The 18,994-nt window shown below is 41.7% G+C and overlaps 1 protein-coding gene across 22 annotated transcripts in view; it reads left to right on the top strand.

Moving 5' to 3' along the window:
* Nucleotides 1-18,994, top strand: part of PTK2 (protein tyrosine kinase 2) — a 266,922-nt gene that overhangs the window by 99,730 nt on the left and 148,198 nt on the right. For all 22 annotated transcript variants that reach the window (XM_072774653.1, XM_072774657.1, XM_072774652.1 and 19 more), the window contains one exon: nt 11,498-11,585. In XM_072774653.1, the coding sequence (XP_072630754.1) occupies nt 11,498-11,585 (88 nt within the window). The remainder of the gene's footprint in view (nt 1-11,497; nt 11,586-18,994) is intronic.

Genomic DNA, 18,994 nt, shown 5'->3' with positions numbered 1-18,994 from the left:
CTACTGGGATATTCCATGATGATGTAGTTTGGTTGGGTTACACCAATGGCTAGCAGAGGTTTGGCCTCAAGCTATTTAGCCAGTCAATCAAATAAGTGCTTAAAAGTTAAGAATATTGAAAAGTTAATTAAAAATACCTGCAGGTATGTTTATTCAACACACTTCTTTATTTACATGGACATGTCAGAGGCACACTTCACTATGACAGTCTCCCTGTTGCTCAGTAAAACGTTTGTTGAATGTAGACCTCTCAGTATACAAAGCTCTTAAGCCAACTTATTTTGCTTCATTTCAAGGAAACTTGAGCGGGCACTACCCTATTTTGTGGAGCCTGAACCCTCAGAAGTAGGACTGGGTGAGGTAGAACTTAGCCAAATGCAGGGCTGAGTCTGACGCTGACAGAGGGGGTGAACAGGACGCCTCTGTTGTCGTCACCACGGAGTGGGTCCACAGCCAGGTGCCAGGCCAGCTGTGTGCTCTTTATAGTCTGTACATTTGCAGTGTGTAAAATGTGTATGACACATAGCTCTCCCCAGTCTTATGAGGTAAGGTTGGAGGAAACGGGCAACAGACTTGATTTAAGTTCCTCTTACAGAGAGAACTCAGGACACAGCTTTGACTGGATTGTAGCTGACTCCATACTGCAGGCTTTTAAAATGAACATGCCCATCTCAGGAGGACTTCTGTAGTCTTAGCTCTGAGAGGAGCCTGGCGAGTAAGGTCAGTAAAGGTGTGTGGACAGTGGGGTGGAGGGGATGAGACAGAAAGTGGGGCTGGAGGCACGGGTGGTCCCTGTGGATGTTTCTGGGAGGGTCAGGCTTCATGCTGCCCCTCTGTGCATGCTGAAGGAGGTAGAACTTAAAGTGTCAGTAAGGAACAGGATGGTATTTTAAAAAAGAACCAAGTAGAATTGAAAAAGGATCAAACACAAGTTCTAGAAACCACTGGATGGATGAAACAGGAAATCAGATATATCTGAAAAATTAGTTAAGCAGAAATGTGGATCTGAGACAATTTGCCCAAAAGAAAGCACATAGAGGTCAACATGTGGAGGGTGTAAAAGCACATTGTGTAACATGAAGAATGAGAAAGTCAACCCATTTCTTGTAAGGGTTCTCAAAGAGAATAGAAAGAATGAAGAAAAGGAAATACTCCAAAGAAATAATGATTGAGAATTTCCTAGAAGTGGCGAATACCATGAGTACTTAGGTATAGGATTAACATAAAATCCCAAATAGGGTTAATGAAATAAATCTATACTTTGGTGGATTATAGTCAAATCATGTACAAAAGAAAAAGATGATGCTAAAAGCAACCAGGGAAAAATTCACAATTCTCCACAGTGGGAATATGTTCCAAGTGGTGAGAAAAAGTAATTGGCAACCTGTATTTGTTGTTCAGATTCAGTTACCATTCAGGAGCAGGTACTTTCCTCAGAGAGTTTACCACCAAAAGAAACTTCCACAAATATACTTTAGGAAAAGGAAAGTGATTTCTGAAGGAGGTTTCAGATTCAAGAAGGAATGCTAGGGAAAAAATTGGGTAGATAAAAAGAAGCATTGGGTCTAAAAACAAATAATGATTAGAATGGATTTTTCATATTAAAAAAACAGAACCCAAATAGTGGGTGCATGTCAGAAGACAGCTGCTCAGAATTAAAGTTGTCGCCCATCTTTTAAAATTATATATAAAAAAATTAAAAATAAATTGTATATTAGGACAGTCATGAAACATTAGAAATAGATTTTATAAGCTTAACAGGTAGGTGAATAGGTGTTGGGGAAATGCAGCAATCAGAAGGAGACAAGAAGTGGAGAAGGAAGGGATTGGAAGGCAGGACAAAGAGGAATCACAGACTAGACTTTGGAAATAAGCTCAAGCAGACTAACAGTAACTGGTCAGATTGTTAGGTGTGATTAAAAAATAGAGCCCAGCTATCTGTTTTTTATGACAGGTATCTTAAACAGTGATGTTGAAGACATTCTTATGTGACTTACAGGAAGAAACATTTTACCTTAAGATGCAGTACACATGCACATGTATGTATCTCGGAACTGTTTACATATGTAAGCATATGTACTTCACATACTCTACATATGTACTTCACAAAACCATACCCAGCCTCACTAGTACACTGAAGTCTAAACTTTTCATCCAGGGGCAATCAGTTCTGTTCAACTTCATTTAGATACATAGATGGTGGATGGATGGATAGATGGATGGACAGACAGATGGATAGAAGGATGGATGGATGGATGGATACAGAGAGGGATGGATGGATAGATGGATGGATGGTTGGATGGAGAGATGGACAGAGATGGATGGTGGGTGGGTGAATGGATGGGTGGATGGAGATGAATGGATGGATAGATGGATGATGAGTGGATGGAGATGGATGGTGGGTGGGTGGATGGGTGGATAGATAGGTGGATAGAAGGATGTATGTATACATATAGAAGGAGGGATAGATGGATGGATGGATAGATGGATGGTGAGTGGGTGAATGGATGGATAGAAAGATGGATCGATAGATGGATACATACAGAGGGAGGGATAGATGGTGGATGGATAGATGGATGGTGAGTGGGTGGATGGATGGATGGATGGATGGATAGAAGGTGAATGGATGAAGAGATGGATGGTAGGTGGGTGGATGGATGGATGGATGGATGGATAGAAGGTGAATGGATGAAGAGATGGATGGTAGGTGGGTGGATGGATGGACAAATGGATGGATACATACAGCAAGAGGGATGGATGGATAGATGGATGCTGGGTGGGTGGATGGATAGAAAGATGCAGGGGGGGGATGGCTGGATAGATAGAAACCATTTTCCTACCTACTAACCAGAGGGGGGGTGGAGGGGGGGAAGGGGATTGGTCTTGCTTTATTAATATCCTATGAAAAAAGTTTCAAGACTTTTGAAACATATCTTAGGGATATGGAGGGTAACTATATGGTAATAAAAGGCTCATTTCACAAGAATTGATGAAGAATAGAAATAGATGGAACTATTTAACTTGTAAGTTCCTAAAGACATTTCTCAAAATATATAAAGCAAAATCAGTAATAAAAGAATAGAACTTATCTCTCCTAATAATTAAAAAGAAAACAAATAGTAAGTAAACAGTTTTTAAATTATGTTTTCCACTGTCCTTTTTAATGTGGAAATATAGAGTCCTGCACATGGCTAGTGTGTTCATCAATTTGAAAACACATTCCTAAATACTTGATGGTTCAAAGTAAAACTGCCGGTTTGCTGAGGGTCTGGCTGTGCTCCCTTGTTGTCCACCTCCCAGGGCTCTTCCCTTTCGCCCTCCAGTCCACCTCCTGTAGGAGCGAACGCTGTCAGTCATTTCTTACCTAATGACATTCTTCACTTCACCTCTTGCTTGCCCAGCTTTCCTACTTTACTGACCGTTCACTGTCTTCTCTTGCTTAGCACTAAAATTTGGGGCTGCTCCAGTGACCTCTTCCTCTTTCTTCTCTCTGTAGACCTGCCTTTGGCATAAAATCACACTTTAATTGGACAGACACAGGGAACCAATAAACCAGTTATTGCCTGACCCAGACAAAAATCCTAAGAGCTGGTGGCTTGGGGGAGCAGTAGTAGGAGTGAGAAGTAGTTGTACAAAGATTTTTTTAAAAGGTAGAGCTCATAGGATTTGCTGAAGAGTCTAAAAATATATACATCCAATGAAATATGTCAGACGTTCCTGTAGAAGCTTCCAGCGTTCCTCATCATCCCCGAAGCCAACTGCAGAGCTGCTGATCTTCCATCTCTTAGCCCCATCTCCTCTTGCTCTTACCCTCCTTCCATTGATGTTGAACCCTCCTTCCTGCGCTCCAGCAGCTTGCACTCTTTGACGTCTCCATGTTCTTTCAAAGCTACCAGATCAGGATCTAATTTGATAGGATCTTCTCTGCTTTCAGCTTTCTTGCTTGGTCGATGGTACAGACTTTTATTGTTGAGAACTTTCCACTTGCTCCACCCTAACCATATGGTTCTCTTATTGGTTCTCGAACAAGCCAAGTATATTGCACCTTGGGGTCCTTGTACTTGCTGGGACTCTGGTAGCTGTGCCCCCTCTGCTGTGTCCAGCATGGCTTGGACTCCCCATCATTTAGGGCAGGCACTCCACTGTCACCTCTTCTGTGGTCTTCTCCCACTGTTCTATCTGTAGGGCTCACTGCCTACCCACCTGATGACTCCCTCAGGGACTTGGTCTTATTCCCTGCTGTGTTACTGGTTTCTGGTTTGTTGTGCCTGGTACATAGTAGGCACCCAGTAAAAACTTAAGTGAAAACTGAATTAGCGTCAGTGAAAGTGTAAATTAAGCCAAGAAGCAAAACACTATGATGGAATAATAACTTCTATTCCACTAGGGATGAACACCTGTAGTTTATGTTAATAACAGTGTTTCACACTAACATGTTGCTTACTATGTGGCAGACATTGTGCTTGCTTTATCAAAATGAATTCTTACCATAGTCTCATCAAGTGGGTGGATACTCACCTTTTAGCCATTTTACTTGTGAGAGACCTCAAGATAGACAAATGGATGGGTGGAGGGTAGAAAGTGGAGTCTATGTGCTCAACTCATTCCTCTTTCCTCCTGTGTAAATACAAGAAATGGAAGCATCTTCCAGCAGGCATCTTCTTAGTTCATAAGTGGTTTGTGAGGGCAGCTGCACTCCTGGCTTTAGTTTTGAGAACTAAGATCTTATTCAAATGGAAGTGCCAGGACTCATCAGAATAATTGGATGTTAATTTCCATTCTCAGGTTTTTGAACATGGGTGTGTGTGTGTGTGTGTGTGTGTGTGCACTATCTGCTATAGGATCTGTTCATACTGACCAATAATCCTGAGCTAGAAGCTTGCTTACCTGAGTCCTCAGCTCTTCAAACACCTCTGTAAGCTAGTTTGCAGCACACAGTGTGATTGTAACTATGTCAGGCAGCATGACCTTACAGAGGTGTCATTCTTGCCACTGGGGAAAGGAAGGGCTGGTTTGATAAATGGCTGTCCTTGTGGGAAGAATAACAAAAAAGTTAGATCCTAAAAAATAAAAATAAAAAAAAATAAAAAAATAAAAGTTAGATCCTACCTCAAATAATACACAGAAACCCACTTGAGGTGGATCAGGTGAGAAAAAGTTTAATGGAAAATATAGTTGAATGTGTCTCTGGTCCTGGAGTAGGAAGATTTAGTCCCCCAAAATGTTCACTGTAAAAGGAAAGAATAGCAGGTTTGAGTTCATTAGAATTAAGAACTTCTGTATATCAAAAGGTGTATTTTTAAAAGTGGAAAAGCAAGTTGCAACTGAGATATTTGCAACATCTATAATGAACAGAAGATGGTGCTAAGAGTTCTTCTGATATGAAAATTGCAGACAACTCAGTAAGTGGGCCAGAGACAGGAAGGTATTGTCATAAAAGAGAAAACAAGTTTGACCAGTAATCATAGGCAGACACTGTCAGCCTCAGTAGCTATCAGGGAGATGGGAATCTAGACCATAAGATCCGTCTTCTACTCCCTGGTTCGCAAAAAGTAAATTGTCGGCAGTATTGGTAGCTGGAGAGGTGAGGGATCAGACGGGGTGTTGCCTACACTGCTGGTGGTGAGAAGGTAAATGGGTAAATCTATTTGGTGAACAGCTTGAAAATCGAGGCATTATACACTCTTCTACAATCCTGCAGTTCCACTTCAGATTTGTCCTTGAGAGACTCTTAGGTTTCTGTACCAGGCTAGAGATGCAAGAATATTATACACAAGTCAAAATGATTGAACTGTAGTGATGTGCAGCGGTGGGGGTGAATCTTAGCTACGTAAGCTCATGTGACAAAATGGAGTCTCCCAGGATGGTGGTGTGAATACACTAAGTACCACTGAACTGTGCACTCTATAATGTTAATTTTTTGTTATGTGAATTTTACCTCCATTAAAAAAAAAAAAAAAGTAGTCTCAGAAGATGATATAATGTCAAACTTTTATTTTTATTTTTTTTTTTATTTTTTTATTTTTTTTAATGTCAAACTTTTATAAAGTGAAGAAAAAACCCTAAAAGGATGCTGGGAACATATTAGTTGGGTAAGACAGTATGGCTCGTATAGGTAAAGGACCAGAGGGAAATCATTCAGAGCCTCTGCAGGAGGAGCAGCCTGCCCCCCAGTCTCCATCAGGCCCCCAGGGGTGTGTGCGGAGCCCTCAGGTTCTGATGCAGGCTCGGAAAGCCAGGCCCTTAGGAGACACATGCCCCGCTGCCTGCCTGGCCAGCCACCATACCATCCTAATCGATACTGTGGCAGGCGGTGTCCTGCAGCTCCGAGAGGTTTCTATCAGATTTCAACTTTAAAGTGAAATCTTTCTAGTGAACCAAATTTTGGTAATTAAATTTCGCTTATCTGAGTCAACCTATGTGGAGTGGTGTGTTTGGCTTGCAGGTGGGTTAGTCAGATGTAGACTGTCAGAGCTGTGAGGGAAATGGCCCAGTCCTTTCTGATGTTGAATCCAGGGCTTGGAGGGCCAGGCCTGAGAGATGGCTCTCAGCCTTTGAGAAAGGATTGTGGGGCTTTGCAAGTGAAGAACCTCCTCATTGTTACTAAGACGTGGTTCCCACCCCCCTGCTTCTTGCTGTTCTCTCACTGTCCTGCAGCAGCCCCTGGCTTTGCGAGGACACAGCTGTTTTCAGACCTCAGCAGGAGAAAAAGTCTTTCATAGAGAGGAAAGGTGTGCCATTTTTCAAAGATGGTAAATGAAAATGAATAATGATCGTTTCGGAAGCTTTCGATTATTTTTGATAGTTTCCTATGTTGCCTTGAACTGGCACTGCCTCTACATGTGCCTTCATTTAAAAGCAAGTCTTCCATTGTAATCCTGCATTCAACAAGAGATCTTTCAGGGGTGTAAAGCAGAAAGACAACAAATAGAGGAGCGCTCTCACATTTGGAGATGAAACCTTTAAAATGAGGATGGACTTTTAATTTGCTGGTCTGTTAATTAAACATTTACTGGATGCTTCTGCCTAAGACGTGAGGAGCGGGAAGATAGGTGAGTTTCCAACAGTTTCTGGCAAGGCTGTCTGGCTGTGGACTGACTCTGGCCAGGCTGGTTGAAGAGTAGCTCTACTGGGTGTTGTGACCATGGTTATGGAACAATCTAGTCTGTGCCCATGGAGATTTCTTTTTATTCTCTGTATGTGTCAAAAGTTGCAAGAATAGTACACAGAAGCCCTGTTTATCCTTCACCTAGCTTCCCTAAAATGTTCAAACTTTCATAAACATGGTACAGTAATTGAAACCAGGAACTTACATTGATACAGGATTGTTAACTGATGTACAGATGTTATACACATTTCCGCAGTCGTCCCGCTTAACATCCGTTCCCGCTCCAGGGTACCATGTGGCTCTTCACTGTGTCCTTAAGTCTTTGCTAATCTGAGACAGTTCCTCAGTCTGTTTATGTCCATCATAACCTTGACATTTTGGAAGAATACTGGCTGCTTGTTTTACCATGTCTTTCAATTTGGGTTGGTCTGGGTTTGTTTTCATGGTTATATTGAGGTTATGTGTTGTTGGCAAGAATACTACAGCCAAACTGTTGAACCCATCACAGTGCATCTTATTGGGAAGTCTGTAATGACGGTGTGACTCCGTTTTACAGATGTTTTTAACTTGGATCATTTGGTTTAAGGTGGTGGCCAGGTTTCTCCACTGTAGAGTTACTGTTTTCTCCTTTGTAATTAAGAAATACCTGCCTTGGTGGGGAGGGATATATTGAGACCTTGTAGATATTCCTGCTTCTCATCGTATTTTCACCTACTAATCTCTGTACCATTGATGATTCTTTCTTACAGCTATTACTGCTATAATTTTTGCCTAATGATGAATTTCTTTTTCCATTCTTTTGAGGATTTTTAAGTGGAGTCTGTTGTAAGAAGGAGCAGTCCATACTATGTTATTTGTAAGGCCCATCAAGAAACAATACCTGCGTTGTTTCTGGAAATTGTACTTTATTTCACTACACACAGATTGGCTACCTGATCCTTCTCCGTATCAGGGTTAACAGGTTCTTTGTCCAAACACTTCCTACTCCTTTCTGCTGTTAGTTGGTTAGCTTTTGGGTATCTTGGTGCTCGTTGTTGGTGAGACTGAAGGGGTTAGTGTCGGTGGCCTTAATAGGAAGTTACTACTTAGGAGAAGCACAAGAATTATTTTATTTGGAGTATGTTATATTTAGCTGCTATTCAGAAATCCATGGAATGGCATATAGCAGAATAGTGGAAATGTGTTTCAAGATGAGGCCAGGCTCTTAGAAGAGTAGCACAAGGGTAAGGAGGATGGTGACTTTCATGGAAGAGGGGGGAGTGGGGATGTCAGTACTCATGGGCCAGTAGGCTGTGGGTGTTGGCTGCTGTGGTTTAAGGACTGAGCCAGGGTGATGGAAGGTGATTAAATCAGGCGACCTTGGGCAGTTTAGCAGTGCTATTGGGGACATACACTAGATTGTACGGATTGAAGCAGGGACCAGAATCCTTCTCATGATTGAAAAGCTTGCCTGCTTGCACACAAGATCAGTTCCTCTTCCCCTGTTTCTGACCCATAGCATCTCTTAGTTTCATTCTTCTTTGCAGCATTCGTGCATGTGCTTGCAGAGGGATCCGCTTGCCTCTTTATCACCTGTAAGACCTGGGGCCACTTACCCAATTCCCTGAAACAATTTCCCCCGTCAGCGAAAACAGGGTGAGATATTACCCTCCTCATTACTTCTCAGCCAGGGCACTGCACTCGCCTCCGGCCCTCCTGCTTCTCCCACAGGCCCTGTTTTCTGTCCTACACACTGTCGCCTTCCTAGTCTAAGAAGTGTACATCTTGCGATGACACTGCCATGCTCACAGTGCTCCAAGCCCTGTAGTCGTGACGTGCAGGGGCCTCTGGGATTTGCCACCTCCCGATCTCTCTCTCTCCCTGCAGTCCTTCCACTCAGTGCTTGCGCTCAGTGGGCTTGAGCTGCATTTACCTTCTCACTTCTCCTTTAGCCTCAGGACCGTCATGCATTCTCTTCCACCAGTTTAGAACTCTTGTCCATGCACATGATGGCGTCATGACTCCTTTCCTCCCCTCAGATCTTCATTCAGATTCCACTGAATCAGAGTGTCCTTCACTGGGTACCCTGCACAAAATAATACTTCATCACTTATCATGCCCCATTACCTTGCTTCTTTGTCTTTATCGCATTTCCTGCCACCTCATAGATATTTGTGTATTTGCTGTCTGACTCTCACCACAAGTTGTATAGAAACTAACGAAGGCCAGCTCTTGGCCTGTTCTATTCACTGGTGTCTTCCCAGCCCCTGGAGCCCTGCCTAGGATGGAATTGGTGCTGGAAATTAGTATCTGTAGAGTAACTACTAATGTAGTAAGAAGCCGTGGAGCCCACAACAATTGTGTGCCAGTGAGTGTGCTTGGTGTTCTGCGCTCGCTCATTCATTGATTTCCACTAAGGACTTTGTGAAGACACCAAGGCAGAGGCGATGGCAGACTGTGGATGGCCATGGAGCCAGAGGCCACAGGAAGAAGCCTTCCTGCTTCTGTCAGGGCCATTGCTGACTACAAGGAGGCTGTAGTCACGTGCTTATCCCCATCTCTTCCAGGACCTGAGTAGTCATGAAGTGTCCGTTGAGGCCATTGTCAGCATCATCAGGGTGCTGGCTGGTCGCAGCAAGGATGTGCAGCCAGGCGCCCAGTGTTTGGTTTGAGGTCTGTTTCCTTATCGTTACGTGCGATAGTGTCCATAGCAAAAGCTTCCTGTGTCCTGTTTGATCCCAAATGTGCAGCCTTGGGACCAATTGCTGCTTCTTGCAGAGCACCATCTTCCTAGTCTGCTACATGTGAATCACTCCACTTCTGTTCTCTGGCTTAGGAGAAATAGTGCATGTAAAGTGCCTGGTAAGTCCTCAGTTCAGAATAAATGAACTCCAGCGTGCTTCTACAAATGACTGCCCCACAGAGATAATCTGTGATAAGTTATTGACCTCGTTCTGAAAGTGGAAGTAGAAGGGAACCTAATCATTTGGCAATTATGTGTTTTAATAAAGATGGACACTTAAAAATCTTCGCAGAACTTGTGTGTGTTTCTTGGATTTTTTCCACCTTTAGCTGAACCAAAAAGAATTGTATTTACTACTTTGTTTACATGTCTTCCTTGTGAGCCTATTACATTTTTGTAAACATCAGTTAGTAAAACTTCAGAAAAAAAATAGATCTTCCTATAACCTTTGGGTAGGCAAATATTTTATAAATAAGACACTAAAAGAATTTTCTAAAAAGGAAAAGAATAGAGCTGCATAATATTATGAACTCTTTTCCTGAAAAAATAACATTAAAAACATTTTTAAAATATATTTTTTTAAAGATACCATTAAGAAAGTGAAAGGCAAGCCTTGCGGTAGCAGAAGATAGTCTAATGATGGCCTCACACCCTGACCATGTGAGGAATGCCTACAGGTCAACTGGGGCTTGGGGAGGGGAGATCAACAACCCTTTAGAAAAAACAGATATTTCACAAAAGATTTCCAGAATGGCCAGTCATGAGATGAGAGTGTTCCCAGTCTCATCATCCATCAGGAAGTGCCAATCCAGTCCTTTTGACACAGTGCGGTAAATATCAGTGACTAGAAAGAAAGAGAAATGCTGGGCAGAGGTGAGGGTGGAGAGGATCCAGAACACCCCATGGTGGGGGGACTTTGAACTGGTGTGGCTTCTTCGGCTCATTGATGAAGCATCTGCTAAAGCAGGTGTGTGTGTGTGTTGTGTTCTGTTCTAGTCTGAGCCTCTGTGCCCAACAGAAGTGTTCACCAAAAGACCTGCACAGGAGAAGAGAGATACAGAGAGAGAGCCTTCTGGTGAAAATATTTGTTTCGACTACTCTGGAAGCGTGGCTTCCTGAACAATTATTTTATGCTTAGAGGAAGAAGAATGTTTATAGCAGTATCTACATAACAACCAAAACCCAGGAATAACATTAATGGCCCCTAGTAGTGATGTTGTATATTATGCAGTGCAGCATCACCCTCTACGTGCAACCATCAGCTACCAGATAGGCTGAATCTCACAAGCATGTCTGTGACTGAACAAAAGCCAGGCATGAAAGAGTACATTCTGTGTGATTCCATGCACATCAGGTCAGCCGTCAGGCGAAGGGTGAGGAGGTGCTGCGCCTGCCCTGTGGTGGACAGTGAGTGCGAGGACTGGGTGCCTTCTGGGCTTCTTTCCTGCTCTGTCTCCCTGCTGGATCATTGAGCTCTAGACACTGAAACTTTGTGCTGAAAAGTTTGAAAATTTATGTTGAAAAACTGATTGTATTTTAGCTTATTTTTTCAGTGGTATTTCAGAATAATTGGTTATGCCATATTTACGATAATGCTGTAATTGTAGACTGTGAATTGAGAAAATTATTTATTTCTAATTGTTCTATTTTTGTGAATTATTTTTTAGATACGAATTGAGAATTCGTTATTTGCCAAAAGGATTTCTAAACCAGTTTACTGAAGACAAGCCAACTCTGAATTTCTTCTATCAACAGGTATAGGAGGGTGCCTTAATATACTTTTTTCTTTGTTTCTTTGAATCCTGCTTACTGCATGGTTTTATTTTAGAATTAGATTAAACCTAACATTTAGGAGAATGTAGATCTGTCACAGTATGGCAGTGAGAGACCTCTAACCAATGAGAAATTTTGAATTTTTGACACTGTGAATTTTTGTATGCTTGGGCAAATCTTAAAAGATACTTCTTTTATGGGGAGACAGAAATCCTAAGTGACACAACCATTGGTTTATCTTTAATTCAAGTATAATTGCTATGCCCGAATATCAATAGATTGGTCAGATAGCGAATTTATTGTCAGAGCCAACTAATACTTATATAATCTCAAGAGCACTATGCATAATAAAGCTAGAATTGACTTATTTTTTTACACTAACGTGCATTTTACCCCTTAAAATATTAGTTAGGCAGTAAACATGTGTCATAAATGAACCAATACAATTTTATGGCCATATCCACTTGGCTTGTTGATTTTATTTATTTATTTATTTATTTATTTATTTATTTATTTATTAATTATTATTATTTTTTGGCTTGTTAATTTTCATGAAGAGTGCCAGAAAAACAGGTCTGATGAATAGCTGACATTTGCACGCATGTTCTGCGGCCAAATGCACTTGGTAATTCTTTGTTTTAATAAAAATATTTATTAAATGTCTGCTGTGGGTCAAGGATGCAGAGGAAATAAATGAGATAGTGTGCACCCCAAATTCCTGACCTGGGTGAGGATCTCCTGTAAACTGGTACTTTGCACTCGGTCCTTTGATGTTGGGAAGCACAGAGGATGTGGCCGTGCAGGAGGGTCTGCTAACCCTGTGGAGGTTCTCCTGGAAATTGTCATGTGAGGAGTCCCCAGCTTTGTAGATGAGAAAGAGTTGTACTTTAGGAAACATGGTTCACTTAAATCTGAGCTAAAAAGTTCTGAGAAGCCAAAGGAGAGGAGATAGGGCCCACATTAGGAAAAGGGAAGGTTGTAGGTTTTCTCCTGCGGAGTATGGGGAGCTATTTAGGGAATGCAGTTAGTGAACGTCATGATGAGAATATTTGTTGTTATATAAGACCACATTGATGTGATGGCAGCGTCCGTTATGGACTGATGGGTCTTAAGGCTGCACGCAAGTTAGGAGACTCTCCAGCCATTGAGTCAAGAAAGGTGGGGGATAAAGGTCTAATTGTGGTAGTAAGCACATTCAGTGGTGGATTTGATAGGACCGGAAGACTGATCCAAATGGAGAAGGAAAATAAAGAGGTGAATTGCTTCAGTCCAGGTGCCTACTGTCAAGGGAAGAGGTAGGCTAACTTCAGAAGGAAGGTGCTAAGAAGGTAGGTTGTTTTATTTCCCAATGTGAGAAAACTGGATATTCCTGCTTATAAGATCGAAGCTGTGTGAGCAGGAAGCCAAGGACACTGTTCCCAGATATTGGATCTATTTTCTTGACTAGGGGGTGGAAGTGCCATCAGAAATATGAGGTGTTAGGTATGGAGCCTGGCAGGAACTTGGGAAAGTTTAACCATGATTCAGAGGGAGTTTAGGTTTGGCAAAATGGAACGAGAAGTCATCTTTGGATTCCAGCTGAGATTGTTGGAGGCTCACTCATACTGCAGAAATGATTTCCGGTTAAGAAACTTCTCGTATGTGTTTCCCCAGCTCATCCTTAGTCATCTGATGGGCTTCGTGTTGAAGTGAAGGAGGGGACAGGAGAGTTTGGTTAACTGATATGTTTGCCTTGTGTTTCTCTCTCTTGTAGATGATCTTTATCACTCTTAGCATAATTTCTTTCAAAAAATCCGCCCTCCCCTCCCCCCCCGAGGAACTGTATGCTACTTTAGTGACATGAATTTCTGGAATTCATACTACAAGCCTTATTAGCTTGCAGTCCCCTCCCTTTCATAACTCTTAGGCTGACCTCACTGTCGGCCGCGTTCTTATTGCTTCCACACAGCTGCCAGGTGTCCTAGTTTTTCCTTTTCTGGGACCTTGCTTCTGTCTGATTAAAAGCACTTCACATGCTTGTGTGGCCCTAGTTTTCTCTTACTCACAGGACATGTGTCACTGCGGCCTTTGTCACTCTGTTGAGTAGAGGCAGGGAATGGGCAGCCTGCCACACACTCACTGTGCGTGTAACAGCTCTGCAAGCTTCCCTGGGCTTCACTGTCTCATCTACTAAAATAGACAGGTGTGAATACCTATCCCAGCTACATGAGGTGGAACCATCTGGCATACAGGTGCCCAGTCATGAGACTTCAGTCTGTAGGCAGCACCAGCCTCCTGAGGATTCAGCACTTAGCATCTGCACATCCATGACACCAGTGTGAGCTGCATGTCCTGGAAGGGTACTTACCCTTCCCTTCCTGTGTGCCTCCACCCCACCCTCTGCTTTCTCCTGTTCCTGCACTTCTTCCTCAGCCTGACCCTTTTTCATCTTTTATAGTCATTCAGCCACATGGCACATTTTTAGAAAGTCTCGAAAATATTCTAAAACATCACTTAAAGTATCTTTATCCTAACAATCACTTTCATTTTGTGTATGATTTTATTATATTCTACCTCAAGTATTTTTATTTTAAAAGAAATACAAGTGCAGTCATGATACTGCCCCATGTCAATGGCTGATCCTGCCAGTGTCTCAGGCCCCAGGGACTAGAAACAGGAAGGTAAAGGTGTGTGCAAACTACAAGGAGGAGGGAGAGAAGGAGGAGAGGACTGTTCTTGTCACAACCAATGAGTTGGCAGCTATGCTCAGAGCCATGAGTGTGTTCATATCCTTCAGGTTGGTATGTGGCACTGTTGGCAGTTTGGTACGAACAAAATGGTTGAATATTGGCAATTTAATATTCAAACTAGTAATTCTACTTCCAGGGATTTACATCCAGAGGTCTGTACATACAGGATGCTCATAGAAATAGTGCAATAACAAGAGGAATTGGAAGCATTGTGTCAGTAATCTCAGTAAAATGTTGGTTAAATAAATTCTGCTGAGTATAAGATGTGTGCAGCTGTCCTGACGAGAGAAGTACGTCTCTGCTCCTAATGTGGAGGCATTGTGTTAAATGCTGGTGTTTAAAACGGGGCATGTATAAAACATATATAATGTAATTTTCACTTATGTGAAAGAATGCTTCTATTTTTTTCACCCTGACCTACCAAAGTTTGAAAATAGTATGATTTTTGCATTGCTGCTTTGACAAGTGCCTATATATTTATTTAACTTCTTGGGGTGACTGTAAAGTACAGAATCCTGTTGCACGTATGGAAATTCCAGAACTATGATAGGTGATCGTGTGCTCTGCTTTGCGAGCATTACCCAGCTTGGGAACAGGCTTAATTCCATCGTTAAGAAATCAGTTAGGAATTCAGAACTTTCTCCTATTTAAACACATGCACATGTGCGCGCGCGCGCACACACACACACACACACACACAACCCTTCAGTAGCTTTTTATAGCCAAGATCTGTTTAACTGAGAACGGAACTGAGATATTTTGTAAGAACTTGAGTGCGGAAATTTTCACTGACTTCAGGGATAAGTTATTTAATAGAGGTTTCAGAGTTAAATGACACCCATTCTATACTTTTTATAAGCTTTACTACTTGATGAAAATGTGTACGATACATATATGCGTATGTATATTTTTACTGAATTCTAAGCCATTTTTATGGGACTCAGAATTGGATGACCTTGATTCTTTTAAATTGTTAGTTTGGTAACGCCCGATACATGTATGCTTTTGTGAGCTGTAATGTTAGTACAGGGGTGAGTGCCCATGATCCTATGGCCCAAATGAAGAGAGCACGCCCAATATCTCGCAGTCCCTTGTCCTTGTCACATCCCCCTGTCCTTTCACTCCATGCAGATGGCTGTGGTCCTGTGTGGCCAACATCCCCCCTGCTTATTTCCTTTACAAGTTGTCACATTTTACAGTGTGTGTGTGTTTGGTTCTAGCCTAGGGTAGAAGCTGACCCAAGATCTCCTCTGAGTCCTCTGCATTCCCTCATCAGCCTGACTAGGGTTTGGTATTGTTTTGTTTATCACCCACCTCATCGAAGCATTCTAGAAGATTAGAAAAGAAAAATGTGTTATTCATCATTTTTCGTTCTTTTCAGTGAGCAGATTGGTTGGGACATTTGACTGACTGTTGGTAGAAATGGAAGTTATCATAAAGTGATTTAAACATGTTTCCCATTTGGTTAATTTCTAGAATAATTTTGAATTTTTTTTTTATTTTTATTTATTTATGATAAGCACACAGTGAGAGAGAGAGAGAGGCAGACACATAGGCAGAGGGAGAAGCAGGCTCCATGCACCGGGAGCCCGATGTGGGATTCGATCCCGGGTCTCCAGGATCGCGCCCTGGGCCAAAGACAGGCGCCAAACCGCTGCGCCACCCAGGGATCCCAGTTTCTAGAATAATTTTGAATTGTGGTTAGAGACCGTGGTTCATTTGATCCTAGTTGTTCAGGCTTGGTTTAGACTTGTTGCAGCACCTCACACCTACTGAGCTTTTTGATTGAGGAGAAGGTGTCTTCTGTGATTGTTGAGCACAGGGATGATGAACACCCACAAATTCAGGGTTGCCTGCGGTGTTGTTCAGGCCTCCTGTGTGGCTAGTATTCTTTTTCCTGCTTTGGGTACAAGTCAGACCTTTTCCTCTCAGAACTTTGATGTGTATTATTGCTGTTGAGAAGTTGGCTGCCATTCTGTCTTTGAAGGGATCCTTTCTCTCTGGGCGCTTTAAGGCCTTTTGTTCATCTTTAGTGTTGAGCAGTTATGTTACAAACTAGGTGTGAATTTCTACTCATTTTTTCCTGCTCGATCTGTGATGTGCACCCTGTACCTGTGTGCTTATCTCTTTTCATCAGTTCTGGAATTGTCTTTTGATAGTGACTCAGACAGACCTTGCTTTTTCTCCCTTCTTCGTGACTTGGCCTAAGGTCTCCGTGTGGGTCTGCGTCACAGCTTCTCAGGCTGCTCTAAGTGTGCATCCACTTCTTTCTCCTGTCTCGGCTTCTTGTTCCCTGGGATCTGTGATCCACGTAAATATGTCACATCACTGCCAGCTCTCCTTAGCTGCAACCACTTTGATGTGTAATGCATTTGCTGGGTTTTTATTTAGTGTTTTTTTAAGTTTTGTGCCCCTTTCCCATTTATGAAAATCTGCCAGGGCATCACTTATGGCTCTTATTGTTTTCTCATTTTTCTGCCTTTTATTTCTCTACCATTTTGTATAGAGGTAATGTCTCTTCTGAATCTGAATTATGACATCCGAAATTCTTGGTTTTGACATCTGTTGGTGCTGGCTTACACTGACTTTTAGTGATTTGTTTCCTTGTTTGTTTGTTAGGAACTGTTACTTTGTTGAATTTCACATGTGGGCATCTTTAAGGTCTAGCTGGGGGACTAATAGACACTTTTGAGTGTTACCTATTGTGATCTCTATTTTAGAAGAAAACATATTTTTATTATTTTGGCTCTTTTATCAGGATAGAAATAAAAGAATTATGTTTAGATTTTCTCTGTCACCACTCTGATCCCATGAAACAGAGAGCACTTAAAATAAACTACCTTAATTTTATTATTTTGAAATTTCATCTATGCCCAGTATTCATTTTGTCCATCGTTTTGAATGGTGTCATGCAGAAAACAACATGTCATGGATGTATTATTGAGTGTCGGGTTACTGGTTGGAGATTATCTTGTGGAGGCACAGTTTCATTTAAAGATGTCCTAAATGTGACCAAAGTGAGGTGTTGCAAATGATTCACTAAGTGTTTTTGACCCTATTTTAGAATATTCTGAAAGATATTAATCAGCACACTCTAAAAATAAACTTGAATCTTGTTAAAAACCTATTCATTGTAGAGCAGAGGTTATAAAACTAAATTTTGATGCTAAAGCTAATGGCTCATTAGAAAGCAAGGGAAGTATGTGCTACCTGGAAATCAAACTTTTCCCTTGCCATGTAACATTTTATTCTTCTTTTTTTTTTTTTTAAGATTTCATTTATTTATTCATGAGACACACACACACACACACACACACACACAGAGGCAGAGACACAGGCAGAGGAAGAAGCAGGCTCCATGCAGGGATCCCGACATGGAACTCGATCCTGGGTCTCCAGGATCATACTGTGGGCCGAAGGCAGCGCTAAACCACTGGGCCACTGGGGCTGCCCCATTTTGCTCCTCTTTATCTCTCTGAAATCTCCTTTGTATTTGATTGGCAACCTTTTGCAAATAATGGTGGCCATTAGTTTGAAGAGCCATGCCCATGTTTGGTCAAGAAGTTGTCATATTAACTAAATTTGTATTGAGGCAGAACTTGTACAGAAATTATTTAGCACTCAAAATTTTCAGCTCTTGGGATGTGTGGGTCAGACATGGGGTTCCCATTGTTTTTTCCTACAAATATTTTTTTTTTTTAATTTTTTTTATTTATTTATGATAGTCACAGAGAGAGAGAGAGGCAGATTCACAGGCAGAGGGAGAAGCAGGCTCCATGCACCGGGAGCCCGATGTGGGATTCGATCCCGGGTCTCCAGGATCGCGCCCTGGGCCAAAGGCAGGCGCTAAACCGCTGCGCCACCCAGGGATCCCCCTACAAATATTTTAAGACTAAAATGACTACAGTTGACCCTTGAACAATGTGGGGATGAGGGGCACTGACCCCCGACACAACTTCTGACTCCCCCAGAACTTAATACTAATAGCCTAGTGTTGATCAGAAAGAAGCTTTACTAATAATATAAACAGTCAACACATATTTTGTATGTTGTATTATATATAATATTCTTACAGTAAAGCTAGAGATAAACATTATTAAGGAAATCATAAGAGAAAACATACGCATAGGACTGTACTGTGTTCATCAAAAAAATCCATGTATAAGTGGACCTACACAGTTCAAACACGTGTTATTCATGTGTCACCTGTATACCTGTCCACCCTGTCCTGAAAACATGGGCTGTAATGTAATTGTGACTTACTTGACAAAAGGAGTTCTGGTAGGAAATCGAAAGGAGTTACCAAGGGCGGGGCTGGGGAAGAGAATCTGAATGTGCCTGGTGAAATACTGAGGTAACAGGGCATGCACGGTTTCTTGTTCTGTTTTTTTTATTCAGATTTTTTATTTTTATAAGTTTTTATTCAGGTAATTATATTATCAGAAATTGATTATTTGTATTTTCTTGGTTGTAAAGCTTTCTGTCAGTTAAAACATTTTGAAATGGCAGCTCCAAGCAAGAAATTCTTTTAATACTTTATTGTTTTAATACCTGATATTTTCAGTATGGAAATTATCAGCTGTCCTTTTCTAGAACAAAAGGTAAAATAAATATAGGTCTAAGTCTGACTTATACAAGGTCTGTTTTCTATACTTATTTACT

Source organism: Canis lupus, chromosome 14, assembly GCF_048164855.1.
Source record: "Canis lupus baileyi chromosome 14, mCanLup2.hap1, whole genome shotgun sequence".
Classification (NCBI taxonomy): Eukaryota; Metazoa; Chordata; class Mammalia; order Carnivora; family Canidae; genus Canis; species Canis lupus.
This window is presented reverse-complemented; position numbering and strand designations above follow the sequence as displayed.